This window comes from Pipistrellus kuhlii, unplaced genomic scaffold (assembly GCF_014108245.1).
Source record: "Pipistrellus kuhlii isolate mPipKuh1 unplaced genomic scaffold, mPipKuh1.p scaffold_m20_p_3, whole genome shotgun sequence".
NCBI classification, from domain to species: Eukaryota; Metazoa; Chordata; class Mammalia; order Chiroptera; family Vespertilionidae; genus Pipistrellus; species Pipistrellus kuhlii.
The window spans coordinates 160,001,017-160,015,658 of record NW_023425529.1 but is presented as its reverse complement, the minus strand read 5'-3'; the positions used below and the strand labels follow the sequence as shown (position 1 = coordinate 160,015,658).

The 14,642-nt window shown below is 47.0% G+C and overlaps 1 protein-coding gene across 1 annotated transcript in view; it reads left to right on the top strand.

Moving 5' to 3' along the window:
• Positions 1 to 7,550: 7,550 nt before the first annotated feature.
• Positions 7,551 to 14,642, top strand: part of RAB20 (RAB20, member RAS oncogene family) — a 30,473-nt gene continuing 23,381 nt past the window's right edge. Inside the window, exon 1 of the mRNA XM_036457550.2 lies at positions 7,551 to 7,955. Within this exon, the coding sequence (XP_036313443.1) occupies positions 7,784 to 7,955 (172 nt within the window). The 5' untranslated portion in view covers positions 7,551 to 7,783. The remainder of the gene's footprint in view (positions 7,956 to 14,642) is intronic.

Sequence of the window (14,642 nt, the reverse complement as noted above, 5' to 3'; positions counted from 1 at the left end):
ACAGAATAGATGACCCACAGTTTGAGCTTTACCTATGGAATCAGACATGGATAGAGCTCAACTAGGGATAGAAAGAATGGGATGAAAAAAAAAAAAAAAGAATGTGATGACCCGGAAGATAACAACACGGTATATTACTTATCCTGGACCAGTCATGTAACTCATGGGCAGGAATAGTCCTAAACTTTGCCTGAAGTGTGTATGGTTGAGGGTTAGTGATAGCAGATGGTGCAGAGGGTAGATGAGCTGATGGTGAACAAGACAGGATCTGAAAGTTCCCCTCCTGTATGAATGGCACCACATATTTTTATTTTGTTTTAGATGATTCCTTTCATCAGAAATTTACCATTTTGAAGTTTGTATTGATTTTGTTTCCATATCTTTAAAACTCCATTAAATGTGTTTTGAAGTGTTAAAATAATCCCATATAATAAAGAGGTAATATGCAAATTGACCATCACTCCAACACAAAAATGGCTGTCCCCATGTAGTCACAGATGGCTGCCTCCATGTGGAGACAAGATGGCCACCAGAAGATGGCAGCAGAGGAGGGAAGTTGTGGGCAATCAGGCCAGCAGGAGAGGGCAGTTGGGAGGGACCAGGCCTGCAGGGAAGGGCAGTTTGTGGTGACCAAGCCTGCAGGGGAGAACAGTTAGGGGTGACCAGGCCAGCAGGGGAGGGCAGTTAAAGTGACCAGTTTGGCAGGGGAGGGCAGTTAGGGGCAATGGGGCCTGCTGCTTGGAATATGGGAGCAGTTAGGCATGAACCAGGATGGCAGGGGAGTGGTTAGGCGTGATCAGGCTGGCAGGCAGAAGTGGTTAGGGGCAATCAGGCAGGCAGGCAGGTGACCAGTTGGGAGCCTATAGTGCTAGATTGTGAGAGGGGTATCTGACTGCCTGTTTAGGGGGTTGAGCCCAGATTAGAGAGGGGTCCCAGATTGGAGAGGGTGCAGGCTGGGCTGAGGGACACCCTCCTGTGCATGAATTTTGTGCACCAAGCCTCTAGTTTTTATTATAAACAGAGAATGAGCTGGTGGAAGGCATGAAATACAAATCTCTATGAGGCAATGGTCTTGGCAGATTGTTGATATAAAATAGCAGCTGGTACTGCAGTTGTTACCTCATTATAGCTTTCGATGTTTTGTTATGCCTTTTTTGAAGCAGGGAAAGGAGTTTCCAAACAACTAGATCCTCCTCCCAATCCCCAGTCTGTATGTGGGATGTCTGTGCCCAATAGCCTTTCTGATCACTCAGCAATCCTGCAAAGCACCCAGGGGCACTGATGTCCCAGTTCTGGATTGTTGTATAGAATCCAGATCCTGTTCATTAGCTCCATGGTGGGAAGGAAGAGGATGAAGGAAGGTCTAAAAGAAAGAGCAGAAACTTGAGAGGGGGGTTGGAGTATCTGAAATTGAAGTAAAACAGACTCAGTAAGTACCTAGTGTTTCCTGCTCAGAATGGTGCACTTTATCATTCCCAAGGGCCTGATTCATCCTATACTGAGTGTGGACCCTGCTGGCAGAGGGGATGCATAGTAGAATTGGGACAGAAGGGGAGGGTGGGTATGGGGGCTTCCCACAGAGGAGGAAATAAGGGAGCTGACATGTATTGTGCACTCCCTGTGTAAAGGGTCGCACACTCACAACAGTGATGGAGCAGAATCACTCGGCTACATTGAAAGAGGAAGAAACTGAAGTGCAGGACCATTAGGGGCACTTGCCCAGAGTTGCTTATTAAAAAGTGGCCAGTCTTGATTGGAAATCCAGATCTTCTCATGCTCTTTCCTTTCACTCTGATGACCCCGGGACTTTAGCAGGAAACTGAGGGAGAGGACCAAGATGGATATTAAAATGGCTAAAAAACTATGTAAGAAAAGTTGGTACATGCCAACGCAAAATCTTTATATGGCAAAAAATATAAAAATCACCATAAACAAGGTTGACATACTTACATGAACAAATTCTATATAATAAAAGCCTAATATGCAAATCGACCAAATGGTGTTACCATCAGTGGAATGACCGGGGTAACAACCGACTGGTAACTATGACACACACTGACCACCAGGGGGAAGATGCTCAACACAGAAGCTGCCCACAGCTCACAAGCCCCAGGCCAGCCAAGGTGGTGCCAGTGAGGGTCCCCTCCTGACTGCCCCGCTGATCACCCAGCAGACAGCAGCAGTGGGGGGACAGGGCTGGCAAGCAGGCGGCACCAGGCTGGCCATAGGCCCTAATCGCCAGCCAGGCCTAGGGACCGTACCCGTGCATAAATATTGTGCACTGGGCTCTAGTATATACATGTAAACTTTTACATATTATATAGCAAAGGAATTTATTTACAAGTGTTTATAATTTTACATCTTTTGTATTTATATATGTTTGAAATGTATTTATATAGAGTACACATATGATTTCTAATTTCTTATTTTAAGGAATGTCAAATCTATAATAGACCCTAATTTTAAAATGTGTATAGGTTATAAATAGGCAAACCACTAATGACCAATAGATTAAAAAAAAAAAAAAAAGCTTTTGACCTTACTGATGATTAAAGAAATGCCAATGAAAATGAGATATATTTTCACCCAATACCTGAGTAAAGATCAAACTTTCTCACCCACTGTTGACAGGGTGTTGGGCAAGCAGGATAAATAATCAACACACACACACACACACACACACACACACACACACACTGCTATTCTTATCTGTAGATGTTATTACCACCAACAAATGTGTCTACTGAACTGAGTGAGATTATTAGTTAGATATGGCACACAATTCAAACTTAATGCTGGGAGAAAATAATATTTTTGGTATTAATGTATTTTGAACAGTACCAATTGAATTTGTTACATGTATCCTTCCTCCTCTTTTCATAATTAGAGATTTTTTATCTGGGTATAGAATGACTCAGATTAAAGACTACATTTCCCAGTCTTCCTTACAGTTAGGTAAGGCCATTTGACTAACTTCTGGCCAATGGCATGTAAGCAAAAGTGTCATGCGCCAACAGGTTCATGTGCCTCTGTCCACCCTTTCTTACTCCTGCTGCTTGGAATATGGTTGTGATGGCTGAAGCTCCAACCAGGACCAGGAGGATGACAGTCACCTCTCGGCTGGCAGAGCGAGCTGTCAGCTGGAAGGAGTCCTGAGCATTTTGTTGAACCCCCTGTGTCCATTCTCAGACCCATTTTCTGTCTACCTCCCTGTTCTATTTGTGTCCATTTAACTCTTAATCATTTAGGACACTGTGTATTTTGCTTGTTTATTTTGTTGGTTGTCTTTCTCACTGCTCTATCCCTATGTCAGGGCTAAGTTCTTCAATTCCTACCTGCTGAATGAATACATAATAGATAGGCAGGTTTTTTGTTTGTTTTTTAATGCATTAACTAGAGGCCTGATGCATAAAATTCATGCAAAGGGCTGGGCACTCACAGCCTCGGCTTTGGTCTAATTAGCATATTATGGTTTTATTATTATAGATTGAGAGAGAGAGAGAGAGAGAGAGAGAGAGAGAGAAAGAGAGAGAGAGAGAGAAATGTCAATTCATTGTTCCACTTATTTATGGGTTCATTAGTTGTTTCTTTCTTTTCCCAATATATTTTTATTGAATTCAGAGTGGAATCGAGGGAGGGGAGGAGAGAGAGAGACATCAGTGTTGAGAGAGAATCATTAATCGGCTGCCTCCTCCATGCATCACCCTGGGGAAAGAGCCTGCAACCTGAGCATGTGGGAAGAGCCTGACCGGGAATGGAACCGTGACTTCCTGGTTCATAAGTCCATGCTCAACCACTGAGCCAAGCTGGCCGGGCCATTGATTGTTTCTTGTATGTGTCCTGACTGGGGATCGAACCCACAACCTTGGCATATCAGGGCCATTTTCTAACTAACTGAGCTACCAGGCAAGGACCTTGTGTGTTTTCAAGGAAAGCACTTTAAAAGGTAGAATTGTTCTACAATGAAGTACCTAGGAATGCTCTCAAGCTACTTTGCAAAATCCGTGAGAAGAAACCACATTTCCTTATTTCTTTTATTTGAACTGTAGACGGTCCCCAAATTGCTCAGTTTGAATCCCTTTGAAAAAGAAACTGCATACTTTTCTTGGCCTCAGGTACATTTCATCTAGCAATTGGAAAAAGGATAACCCCATCAGGCCAGTGATTTAAATCCAGGCAAAATAAACACTGCACTTGGCATGTCAGTAGCTCGTTTAAACAGACCCTTAACTCTGAGCTTACCTCCTACCTCAGCTCTGCTTCCTGAGTATGAATAAGGCCATTGACCACCTTTTAGAAAATTTTTATGAGTGGTGGAAAGTTGGAGACATTCTCCTGGTTAAATTTAGTTTTTTGTTTTTTTCAAAGTGCTGTACAATTAAAAAAAATTAAAAAAAAAAACCCCACCATATAAACTTGTTGAGTGACTTCACATACCGTGCACTGGGCTACGTGCTGCAGACTCTGCTCTGAAGGCAGCAGCTTTTCAAGTGGAGAAAACATTCGGTTCATCAACAAATGTATTCAAATAGGCTTTGATGGACTATGTTCCAGTTCTAGGCACTTGGGAGACACCAGAGAACAAAACACAAAAGACCCCATTCCCATGGGCCAATGTTCTCATATTTAGTGAATGATGGATTGTGCTGAGAAAGGTGTAGTGAGCTGGGGCACAGAATTAGCTTAAAACATGCACCCTGTCTCTAGGGAATTGTTAAATGACTACAGGAAGGAATGATAAGATAATGAACTGCATGGAAGAGGCCGAGAGGGTGGTGGGAAGGCAGAGAAAAGAAGCCAAAAGGGCTCAAGGAGGTGGGGGGCCTCGCTCAGGAAGGTGATTTGATGAAGGGCACCTGGGCTTATGGGTCACTCACACAGATACAGGACTGAGGGGATTTTTCAGTAAGGCAAGCTCAGAGGGAGAGGGTGTGGAGCATGGCTGATTGTGATGTGCTTGCAAGGCATCACTTCTGGCCTCACCAGGATGATGGATTTATCCATTCTTTCCTGACTCAAAGCTTTGTTGAGCAGCTATTATGTGCTAGATACTCTTCGCCAGGCCTAGCGGTGAGCAAAACGAAAAAAGTCTCTTCCTCATGGAGGTTACATTCTGGAGAGGAAGCTGCATAGTTAAACATGTGAATAAGCAATACAATTTTAGATAAAATACTAGTAAGGCAGGATAGGGCCATAAAAGGAAAGGGGATGGGAAAGCTATCATTAAAAAAAAGGGTGACCAGCCGAAACCGGTTTGGCTCAGTGGATAGAGCGTCGGCTTGGGGACTGAAGGGTCCCGGGTTCGATTCCGGTCAAGGGCATGTACCTTGGTTGCGGGCATATCCCCAGTAGTGGGTGTGCAAGAGGCAGCTGGTTGATGACTCTCCCTCATCGATGTTTCTAACTCTCTATCTCTCTCCTTTCCTCTCTGTACAAAATCAATAAAATATTTATTTATTTAAAAAATAAATAAAATAAATTAAAAAAAGGGTGACCAGTGTGTATGTGTGTGTTAGGGGAGCAGATAATGGTGGGCAGAGTTCCAGCTTGTGGATTAGGACATAGCATGGCAGGTCTCTGCACAAAGTGGTAGTTACGGAAGGTAAGTCTAATAGTAATCTTCCACGCGTGAGATGAGCAACGGGTGAGATGCCCTCACACCTCTGCCCCATCTGAGTTTCAGAGCACTTACTGAGGAGGCCCCGGGACCCATTCCCTCTCACAGAAAACACACAGTGGCCTCCGTGCACACTGTCACCGGGGAGAGGAGGACACCTTCGTGTTCTTATCTTTTTGAAGAAAAGATTTTAATCAAGACACCAGGTGTAGAAAAGCAAACAAGAATGTACTGACTGCAGCCAATACATACTTAGGGCCAAACAAGGAAGGACATAGAAGAAGCAACAGGAGAGTCTCGGCTGGGCTGCTTTGGCTCACTGGGAAATCAGAGACTTCCTGCACACCCCCTACTGGGGACTGAGCCCACAACCTGGGCATGTGCCCTGACCAGGAATTGAACCAGCAACCTCTTGGTTCCTGGGTTGATACTCAACCTCTGAGCTACACAGGCCAGGCACAAACCGTTTACTCTTAAGTGCCCTTGGTTTAGGGAAGATAGGATTTACTAGGTGTCTGCAAACTGTCTTAGTTTGCCTAGTCACTTTGTCCTGGAATTTTCCTCGCTTCTCACTTTTCTGTAACAACACTGTCTACCGGTGTTCAAACTAGAGCTCCGAGTTCTGCATCAGCATTCTCTAAAAGAAATACCAAATCCCACACGCTGAATATTTTAGAAGCATTTCAAGGTTTACTCTATTAAAAAAAGGAAGGAGGAAAGATTTTGCTAATTGTCATTGTAACCGCCAAAGTCAAGTTTTTCACTCTCAAGTTTTAAATGGCGATGGCTGTCCATTTTTCAGATATAACCTAAAATAAAATGGTTTCTTGTAAAAGAGATAAAAACAAACAACAACTACAAAAACGGCACTAGAAACCCCTCCTTTACAGTCTCCCCTCTTCCCCAGCTTTCTAACCATTAACAGCCAGAATCTTAGTGTTATAGGCGACAGAACGGCACAGGTGGGGTCAGACCAAACCTGGGCTCAGCAACCTTGGTGCTTGGGGGTCCTGGCTAGGAAAGAATTCAGAGCCAAGACCTCAACTGTAAGAAAATATTTATTTGGAGTTACTTTTTACAAGCTATAGTGGTAAAGGAAGGGCCCTTGGAGCTTGGGATTGAGGACACTAGTGGCAAGAAGCTTGCGGTGGAGATATGAGTGGAGGTCCCAGGAGATCTTAATAGAATCTTCAGCAGTTTTCCAGGTGTGGCCTCTCAGGGCTGTGGTCTCCACTGACTGATTGGACCCAGTGGGGCAGGGCCTCGTTATTCAATGCAGCTGGTCCTGAGGGGGACCTGGGTTTTGCTGCTTCTCTGGGGGAGCTGAAACACCACTGAGGTAGAGATGTTATCTCTAAGAGGAAAGGTCCGGGGTCCACACCTCTGGAGCTTTCCACCCTGGTGTTCCTCCATAGCTGGTGTCTAACTGCCTACACTATCAGAATGGGTTTTCCAAGATGCTCATTGAATGTAAACTTTTATAAATCACCCTGACTAGTGGCTACGTTTGCACACACACACAGATTAGGAAATCGACGCGGAAAGCCCTGGGTGGACTGGGCGGCAAGGGGCCCCCTTCACGAGCCCGTGACCTCAGGGCTCAGAGGTCACCGGTGCTGGGAAGCCAGGTGGGAAAGGGGCAGCGGGAAGGGAAAGGGCGGTGCCAGGCGGCCCGGAGGGAAGTGGGGTGTAGGGATGGGCTTGGGGGGAATGGAGGGCGGTGGGTGGGAGGCCTGAGCTGTCCGGGGAGGGGGGGGGGGGGGGGCGGGCAGGGCCTGGGGCGCGGTGGGGCAGGGTGCCCAGACTGAAGTGGGGGTGTGGCCTGGGGAGGGGGCAGGGGGTGCAGTAGCGGGAAGCGGGAGGCGGGCCGGGAGGCAGGGCCAGGGGAGAGGCGGGGCAGGGCGCGGGGCGGGGCTCCGGCCGAGTCCTCTGGGGTGGCCCCCGCGCCGACACGCGCGCTTCTGCTTCCGGACGTCGGGGCCAGAAAGTCTCCGGGGCCCCCCGCACGTTTGGGGTTCCCCGGAGTTCCAGGTCCCCGCGAGTTCCGGGTTCGAGCCATCTCGGTGCGCGCCGTCCCGGGCCGGCGTCCAGCTGCTCTCGCTGCGCCCGGGCGCACGGGCCGGACGGCGCGGGGTCCGGGGGGCGCGGGGGGCTCCCTGCGCGGCCATGAGGAAGCCCGACGGCAAGATCGTGCTTCTGGGGGACATGAACGTGGGGAAGACGTCGCTGCTGCAGCGGTACATGGAGCGGCGCTTCGCGGACACGGTCAGCACGGTGGGCGGCGCCTTCTACCTGAAGCAGTGGCGCTCCTACCACATCTCCATCTGGGACACCGCAGGTGGGTGTCCGGGAGGCGTCCCCGGGGCCGGGTCCTCCAGGGCAGGGGTCCTCCAGGGCGGGAGTCCTCCGGGCAGGTTCCCCCCGGGGCCGGTTCCCCAGGGCAGGCCTCCCCGGTTACCTTACAGAGTCCCCTCGTCCCAGGGCAGGTGGCCCCATTTCAGGGATCAGGCCCCCAGTCCCAGTGCACGTTCCCACTCGTTGTCTTTTGCTGGTTGGGAAACTCTTCGTTGTTCAGCCACGTGGTGTATGTATTTAGCGTCGGTGCAGTCGAGCTTAAAAAGTACCCCTGGCTGTAATTTTTGACAGTCTGTTTGTTGCTTTACTGTCTCTGTATCTATCTTTTTGTTCATCAGTTTATAATGTTCTTTATTGTCAAATTACAGCGGGGAGGGAAGGGAGATCTGGGGGAGATAAGAGATCAACGGAAGGACTTGTATGCATGCATATAAGCAAAACCAAGGGACGAAAAACTCTGGGGAGGGAGGGCATGTATGGGAGTGGGGGGGCAATAGTAACATATGTACACATATAATACCTGAATAATAATAATCAAAAAAGAATAAAGGTAACCACAAAGAAAAAAAAAAAAGTACCCCTGGCTCCAGCGAGGAGCGGTGCCACTTGAGTGCCCTGTGGCAGTGTCTGGCTGCAGAGTGTCCTGGGCCTGCACGGAGCCTGCAGGTGCTGACCTGACTCATAAAGTGCTGTCACACAGGGTGCTCATTTCATATCCACAACAGACTTGGGGGGTGAGCAAGGCTAGTATAGTTACCACACCCCCCCCCCCTTTTTTTTTTTTTTTTGCAAAAGAGGAAACTGAGGCACGGAGCCTTCAAAGTTCAGCCAGAAAAAGCAGGACACAGAACTCAAGGGTCTCCTCTCTTAGTTCCAAGCATATCTGCATCTTCCAGTTTCTTTATCATCTGCTTGATCTCGGCTCTTACGTATTATGGAACGTGGAACGGTTTTCTGCAGCAGCATTTGTAGGATAGGTAATGAATTATTTTTGGTGTGTGTAGTGTTTGTGATTTCCCAAAAGTACAACTTAGGAGTTCTCAATTCAAGGGTTCGGTTTACAGTGGCAATGTGGTGTTGCAATAGAATATATTCCCTGAAAAAGAATAAGTAAATAAGAAACTAAATAGTAAGGCATGCTTTTGGTGGACATTCTTTTTAGAAGCCTGAAACTTGAAGGTCTGACTTTTTCAATGGCAGCACATCTTAAACTTGACATAAATACCCAAAGGTCCTGTCTAGACTTTAAAAACTGCCAGCTTGGGAGGGCCCTTCTGCCAAATAAACACAATTTTAACTAATTCTCTCTTTAAAACGGAATTAATGATGCCCACTGAGGTACATTTACTTCTTTTCCTTCCTTCCTCCTTTTTTTTATTGTTGTCTTTTTGTTATCAACGGCAGTTAATGTCTTGACTAATTTATTACAATCGCGCTGTAAAAATAGCATCTTCCCTGCTCTTTGCTCCAGCTCCAAGCCACAGAGTGAGGTTTCTCTAAGATCCTTTATGCTTAAGCTGACTCTCGCACTAAGCACTTGGTAGCCATGGATCGGAGGCTCTAGAATTGGACAAGGCCGGCCCTTTTGTTCCTTTTGTTGGCTGGCTGGACCTCTCTGCTGTCCTTGGTTTACAAGAGGATTATGCAGAGATGGCATTGGGGTCCCAAACGGAGACCCCTGCAGTGGCCACCCTGAGAACCTGCTTTTCACCCCCAGGTTCTGGTGTTTCGGGAACAAGAACTGACCTGAGAGGTGTCGCATCCCGCACCTCCGTCCTCTATGGTGACTCATTTTGGCTGGCCACTATCTTCTTTACTGATAAGGACTCGATGCAGCCAGAATCTTGATCCAGAGGATTAGTAATACAGCTAATGAGGTGTCCCGGATATTTTGTTGGGCTCCTTGGGGAGCCATTCATTTCCTGTCTGGCCTAAGGTGCCGCCTCCTTGTTCCTGGAATCCCCAGTGTGAGCTCAGTCGGGCTCTGGGGCGTGGGCGGCCAGGCCCCTTCTCCCCATTGTCAGCCTCCTGTGTACACATGCTTAGGCTCAGAGTCAGCAGTCACACAAGCTACTTCTGTGCCTGGCTCCCCAGGACTGTGGGGTTACGGGCCACTGGAGGGGAAGAAGGGCTGTGCACATAGATAGATACCTTTGCAGTCATCCGGTTGGGAATTCAGAAGTTTAACTTTCAAGGGATCCTTCTTTTCTCTTGCACTTACCGTATTTTTCGGACCATAAGACACACTTTTTTCCCCCCAGAAGTGGGGGGAAAAAGTCCCTGCGTCTTATGGTCCAAATATAGCCTACACATATACTTTAAAAAAAAAGTTTTTTTACTTGCCCGGCTCTGTGTGGTCTCTGTGTGCTTGCCCGGCTCTAAAATGGTTCTAAATGCTGCTGTTTACTTTACAGGGTTGATTACATGTGTTTATGACTGTGATGTTGGGTTTTCATGCACATAAAATATTTTAGGACACTATTTGTTTCAGAATCTTTTTTTCTTCATTTCCCTTCTCTAAAAACTGGTGCGTCTTATGGTCCAGAGCGTCTTATGGTCCGAAAAATACGGTATATTTTCTTCCCACTCCATATCATTTTTAAAAGCTGTGTTCATTTAAATTTCCAAAACCGAAGCAGAAAGATGAGAACCAGCTAGAGCAGCAGTGACCAACGGAACACTGGTGGTCAGTGAGGTCTGAAAGATTGGCGACTATCGAGCTAGAGGATGGATAGTTTTTTAATGCTGCTCTTGGTTGCATGGGGTGGGTGGGATGGGAGTGTGTAGTTTTGGAGGGAATTAGGTGTTTTTTTTTGTTTTTTGTTTTTTTTTTAATAGTAAAGTGATAGTAAGGAGCGAGAGTTTCTGTTTTACACTTGGCATGGATATCACTCATATGTGGAATCTAATGAACAACATGAACTAATGAACAAAAGTAGACCCAGAGACATGGAGACATTAATCAGACTGTCAAGCCTCAGAGGGAATGCAGGGGAAGGTGGAGAGATCAATGAACTCATGTGCATATGTGCATAACTCACGGACACCGATAGTAAAATGGTGAGGGCTTATGGGGGAAGGGGAGTTGGAGAAGACAATGGGGGAAAAGGGGACATGTGTAATACTTTCAACAATAAAGATTTATTTAAACAACAATAACAACAACAACAACAATGTACCTGGCAGTCTGAAGCACACAGGTCAGGGAGATTTGTCCAGGTGCAGGGACTTCCTTCCATTATGCCTTCGTGGCTCTGCTCTTACCTACTTGGGCAGCCGGACGTGGTCACCAGATACGGTTTGCTAAATCCCAGAAGCAAAAGGAGGTTGCCCGGAGATGAGACAGAGCCCCAGCAGAACGTACTACTCCCTGGGCAGCCTAAAGAGATGTTGCCCACTGTTCAGCAAACTGAGCCCCTTCTGTGTATGTGGGCACTCTTTCAGGCTCTGCTCTACAGCAGCGATTTTCAACCTTTTTCATCTCATGGCACACATAAATTAATTACTAAAATTCTGGGGCACACCTAAAAATATATTTTTTGCCCGTCTGTAAAAAAAAAAGGTATAATTTTGATTCATTCACACCGATGGCTATTGTGTTGGCTGTTGTCATATTTTAAAATTTGACCAATCTAAGGGAAAAGGAGTCAGTGCCCCAGACTAAATAGTTAGGTATTGCATATTTTGAAAATTCTTGTAGTACACTGGTTGAAAATCTCTGTTCTGCAGCAATGACAAGCTGGCCAGGGCCTCGGTTCCATGGGCTTTAATCTCCAGAGGAGAGGCCAACAGAGGAAATAGGTGGCATCACTTCACACCTGATCATTGTTTTGAAGAAAACACAGCTGGGCTATGCGAATGTGACGATGTGCCTTAATAGATCCCATCACCAGACCTGGAAGGATTGACACCCTCCTTATTTGTCCCTCATTTTTCAAGGCTGTGGCCCCTGGAGGGTGGGAGACATGTCTCATTCTATATAATAAAAGGCTAATATGCAAATTGACTGAGCAGCAGAATGACGGGTTTCTATGATTTGCACTGACCACCAGGGGGAAGATGTTCAACACAGAAGCTGCCCCCTGGTGGTCAGTGCGCTCCCCAAGGGGAGCACCACTCAGCTAGAAGCCAGGCTCTTGACTGGCAAGTACAGTGGCCGTGGTGGGAGTCTCTCCTGCCTCTGTGGCAGCACTAAGGATGTCCCACTGATGGGTCCTGGAGTGTGAGAGGATGCAGGCCAGGCTGAGGATCCCCCGCCCCACTTCAGTGCACAAATTTCGTGCACTGAGCCTCTAGTGTTTACAACATATCTCCCTTCCTTCATTTTCCAGTAAAATATTCCTCTTTTCCCTTCTCCGTGCTTTCACCTGTAGTCATGCCAATCGAGCTAGTCTCTAAGATGAACTCCATGCTCCCTACTTTGTTTTGTTAAACATATTTTTATCGATTTCAGAGAGGGAGAGGGAAAGAGAGATGGAAACATCAATGATGAGAGAGAACCATTGATTGGCTGCCTCCTGCACACTGGGGATCCAGCCTGCAACTCAAGCACAGGCCCTGACCAGGAATTGAACCTTGCCCTCCTGGTTCATAGGTCGATGCTCAACCACTGAGCCACAGCAGCTGGGCTGCTCCCTACTTCCTTGTTAGCCCTTACTGGAATAGTACATTAGGGGTTTCTGTGAACATCTCAAAGAAGTTATAGTGTTCTTGCACCTCCGTGCTGCTCACATGGCTGTGTGATCCTCTGTGGTCTAGGGGGTGTTCTGTGGATTCCAGTACAGGTTGAGCAGTGCTACAGTCTGGCTGAAAACCGGTTTATTTTGAAGCCTGAGCACCGGTTCTTGTGCCGGGTGGCCCTGATCTTAAAAAACCCCACAAACAGTTAACCTTATCCTTCTCAGTCTCAAACATTGAAGCTAAATATTCAGCCATTTGTACTCGAACCCTCCCTATCCCACTTTTAAAAGACTTGTGATTACACCAGGCTCATCCTGATAACCCAGTGTAATCTTGTTTTAAAGTCAGCTGGTTAGCAATTTTAATGTATCTGCAACCTTATTTCCTCCTTTCCATGTCACATAGTATATTCGTAGGCTCCAGGGATTATAGCTTCTTTGGTGGTGGTGGTGGGGGAGGTCGTTGTTCTGCGGGGCAGAGCCATTGACCACTTGTGTGACTTTGTGGCTGTGTCACCTCACTTTCCCTACCTGTAGGTAAGAAAACAACGGTAGCAGCCACCTAGAGTGCTGTTAGGAGTCAATGAGTTAATATTGACTGAGTGCTTGAAAGGAGGAATGAGGAAGCTTTGTGTTAGTGTTTGCTAAATAAACAATTGTCTCCTGGCCCTGGGTGACCAGGACAATGAGGGCCACCAGCAAACACGTCACAGAGGGAAAAGAGCGGGAAAAGTAATTCTGCAGTGTGTAGAGAGATCAAAGAGAGGGAAAACTCAGAATAGCTGGTTTAAGATCTTCCTCTTGAACAACTTTAGTGCAGCCCAGGAGAGGATGCTGGCATTCCGGGTTAGGCAATCATGGTGCCTGGGAAAGGATGACTGTAAGTGCCCATACCTGTGACGTTCGCTAGGAGGGAGCCACACCTGCGAAGGATGGGGTGGCGCACCAGTGAACATGCCAGGTGAGACGGGCCATGCATGTGAGGACCACAAGCTCATCATCATTCTTCCAACCTGCCCAGAAGCCACAAGCCTAGCCCCATAGCCAGCTGTTCTAGATCTAGGGCAATGGTCGGCAAACTGCGGCTCGAGAGCCACATGCGGCTCTTTGGCCCCTTGAGTGTGCCTCTTCCACAAAATACCATGGCCTGGGCAAGTCTATTTGGAAGAAATGGCATTAGAAGAAGTTGAAGTTTAAAAAATTTGGCTCTCAAAAAAAATGTCAATTGTCATGCTGTTGATATTTGGCTCTGTTGACTAATGAGTTTTCCAACCGCTGGTCCAGGGGATGGCAGAGATGCCATTTCTAAAGGGATGCTAGTTCAGGTTGGAAAGGTGGCAGTGTTGTGAATGAGCCCAGAGCCAAGCTCTCTATGACGGGGACCCCAGCGTTACTGACCATTGATCCTTGGGAATGGCCTGCGAGGATTGCATATTTTAAAAAGCTTTGGGTAGACAGCCTAAAGCAAACGTGGAGCCAGGGTGGAGGACTTATCCCTTATTAGATTAGTGCAGCTGCTGAGTGGTTTATGAGGTCCTGATAAGGCAATTCTCAGCCTGACAATCAGTATTTGTGTGACAGGAGAACATCTGATGGGTTACATTCCCTTTTTCAGATCAGAGGAATGACCTGGCCCCTCACCAGTCATTATAAATAAAGTTTTATCAACACACAGCTGTGCCCAGCATTTACATACTGTCTGTGGCTGCTTTCCCATTGCAGAAGTGGAGCTGTCTTGTTTTAACAGAGACTATGTAGCACAGAAAGACAAAACTATCTGCCCTTTGCCAAACCAGTTTGCTGACCCCTGGTTTAGGTCATCCAAAGCGGAAACACTTCTCTAAAAGTCTTCTATAGTTACAGAAGCTCTCAAGCATTCAATGTTCAGTGATTGAGGGACTCATGATTCAGGTAAACTCAAGTAGCATTCAAGTTTCTCCTGTGTGTGTCTGATATGAGCAAGACTGGGGTGAGGGTGAGGACCTGAATTT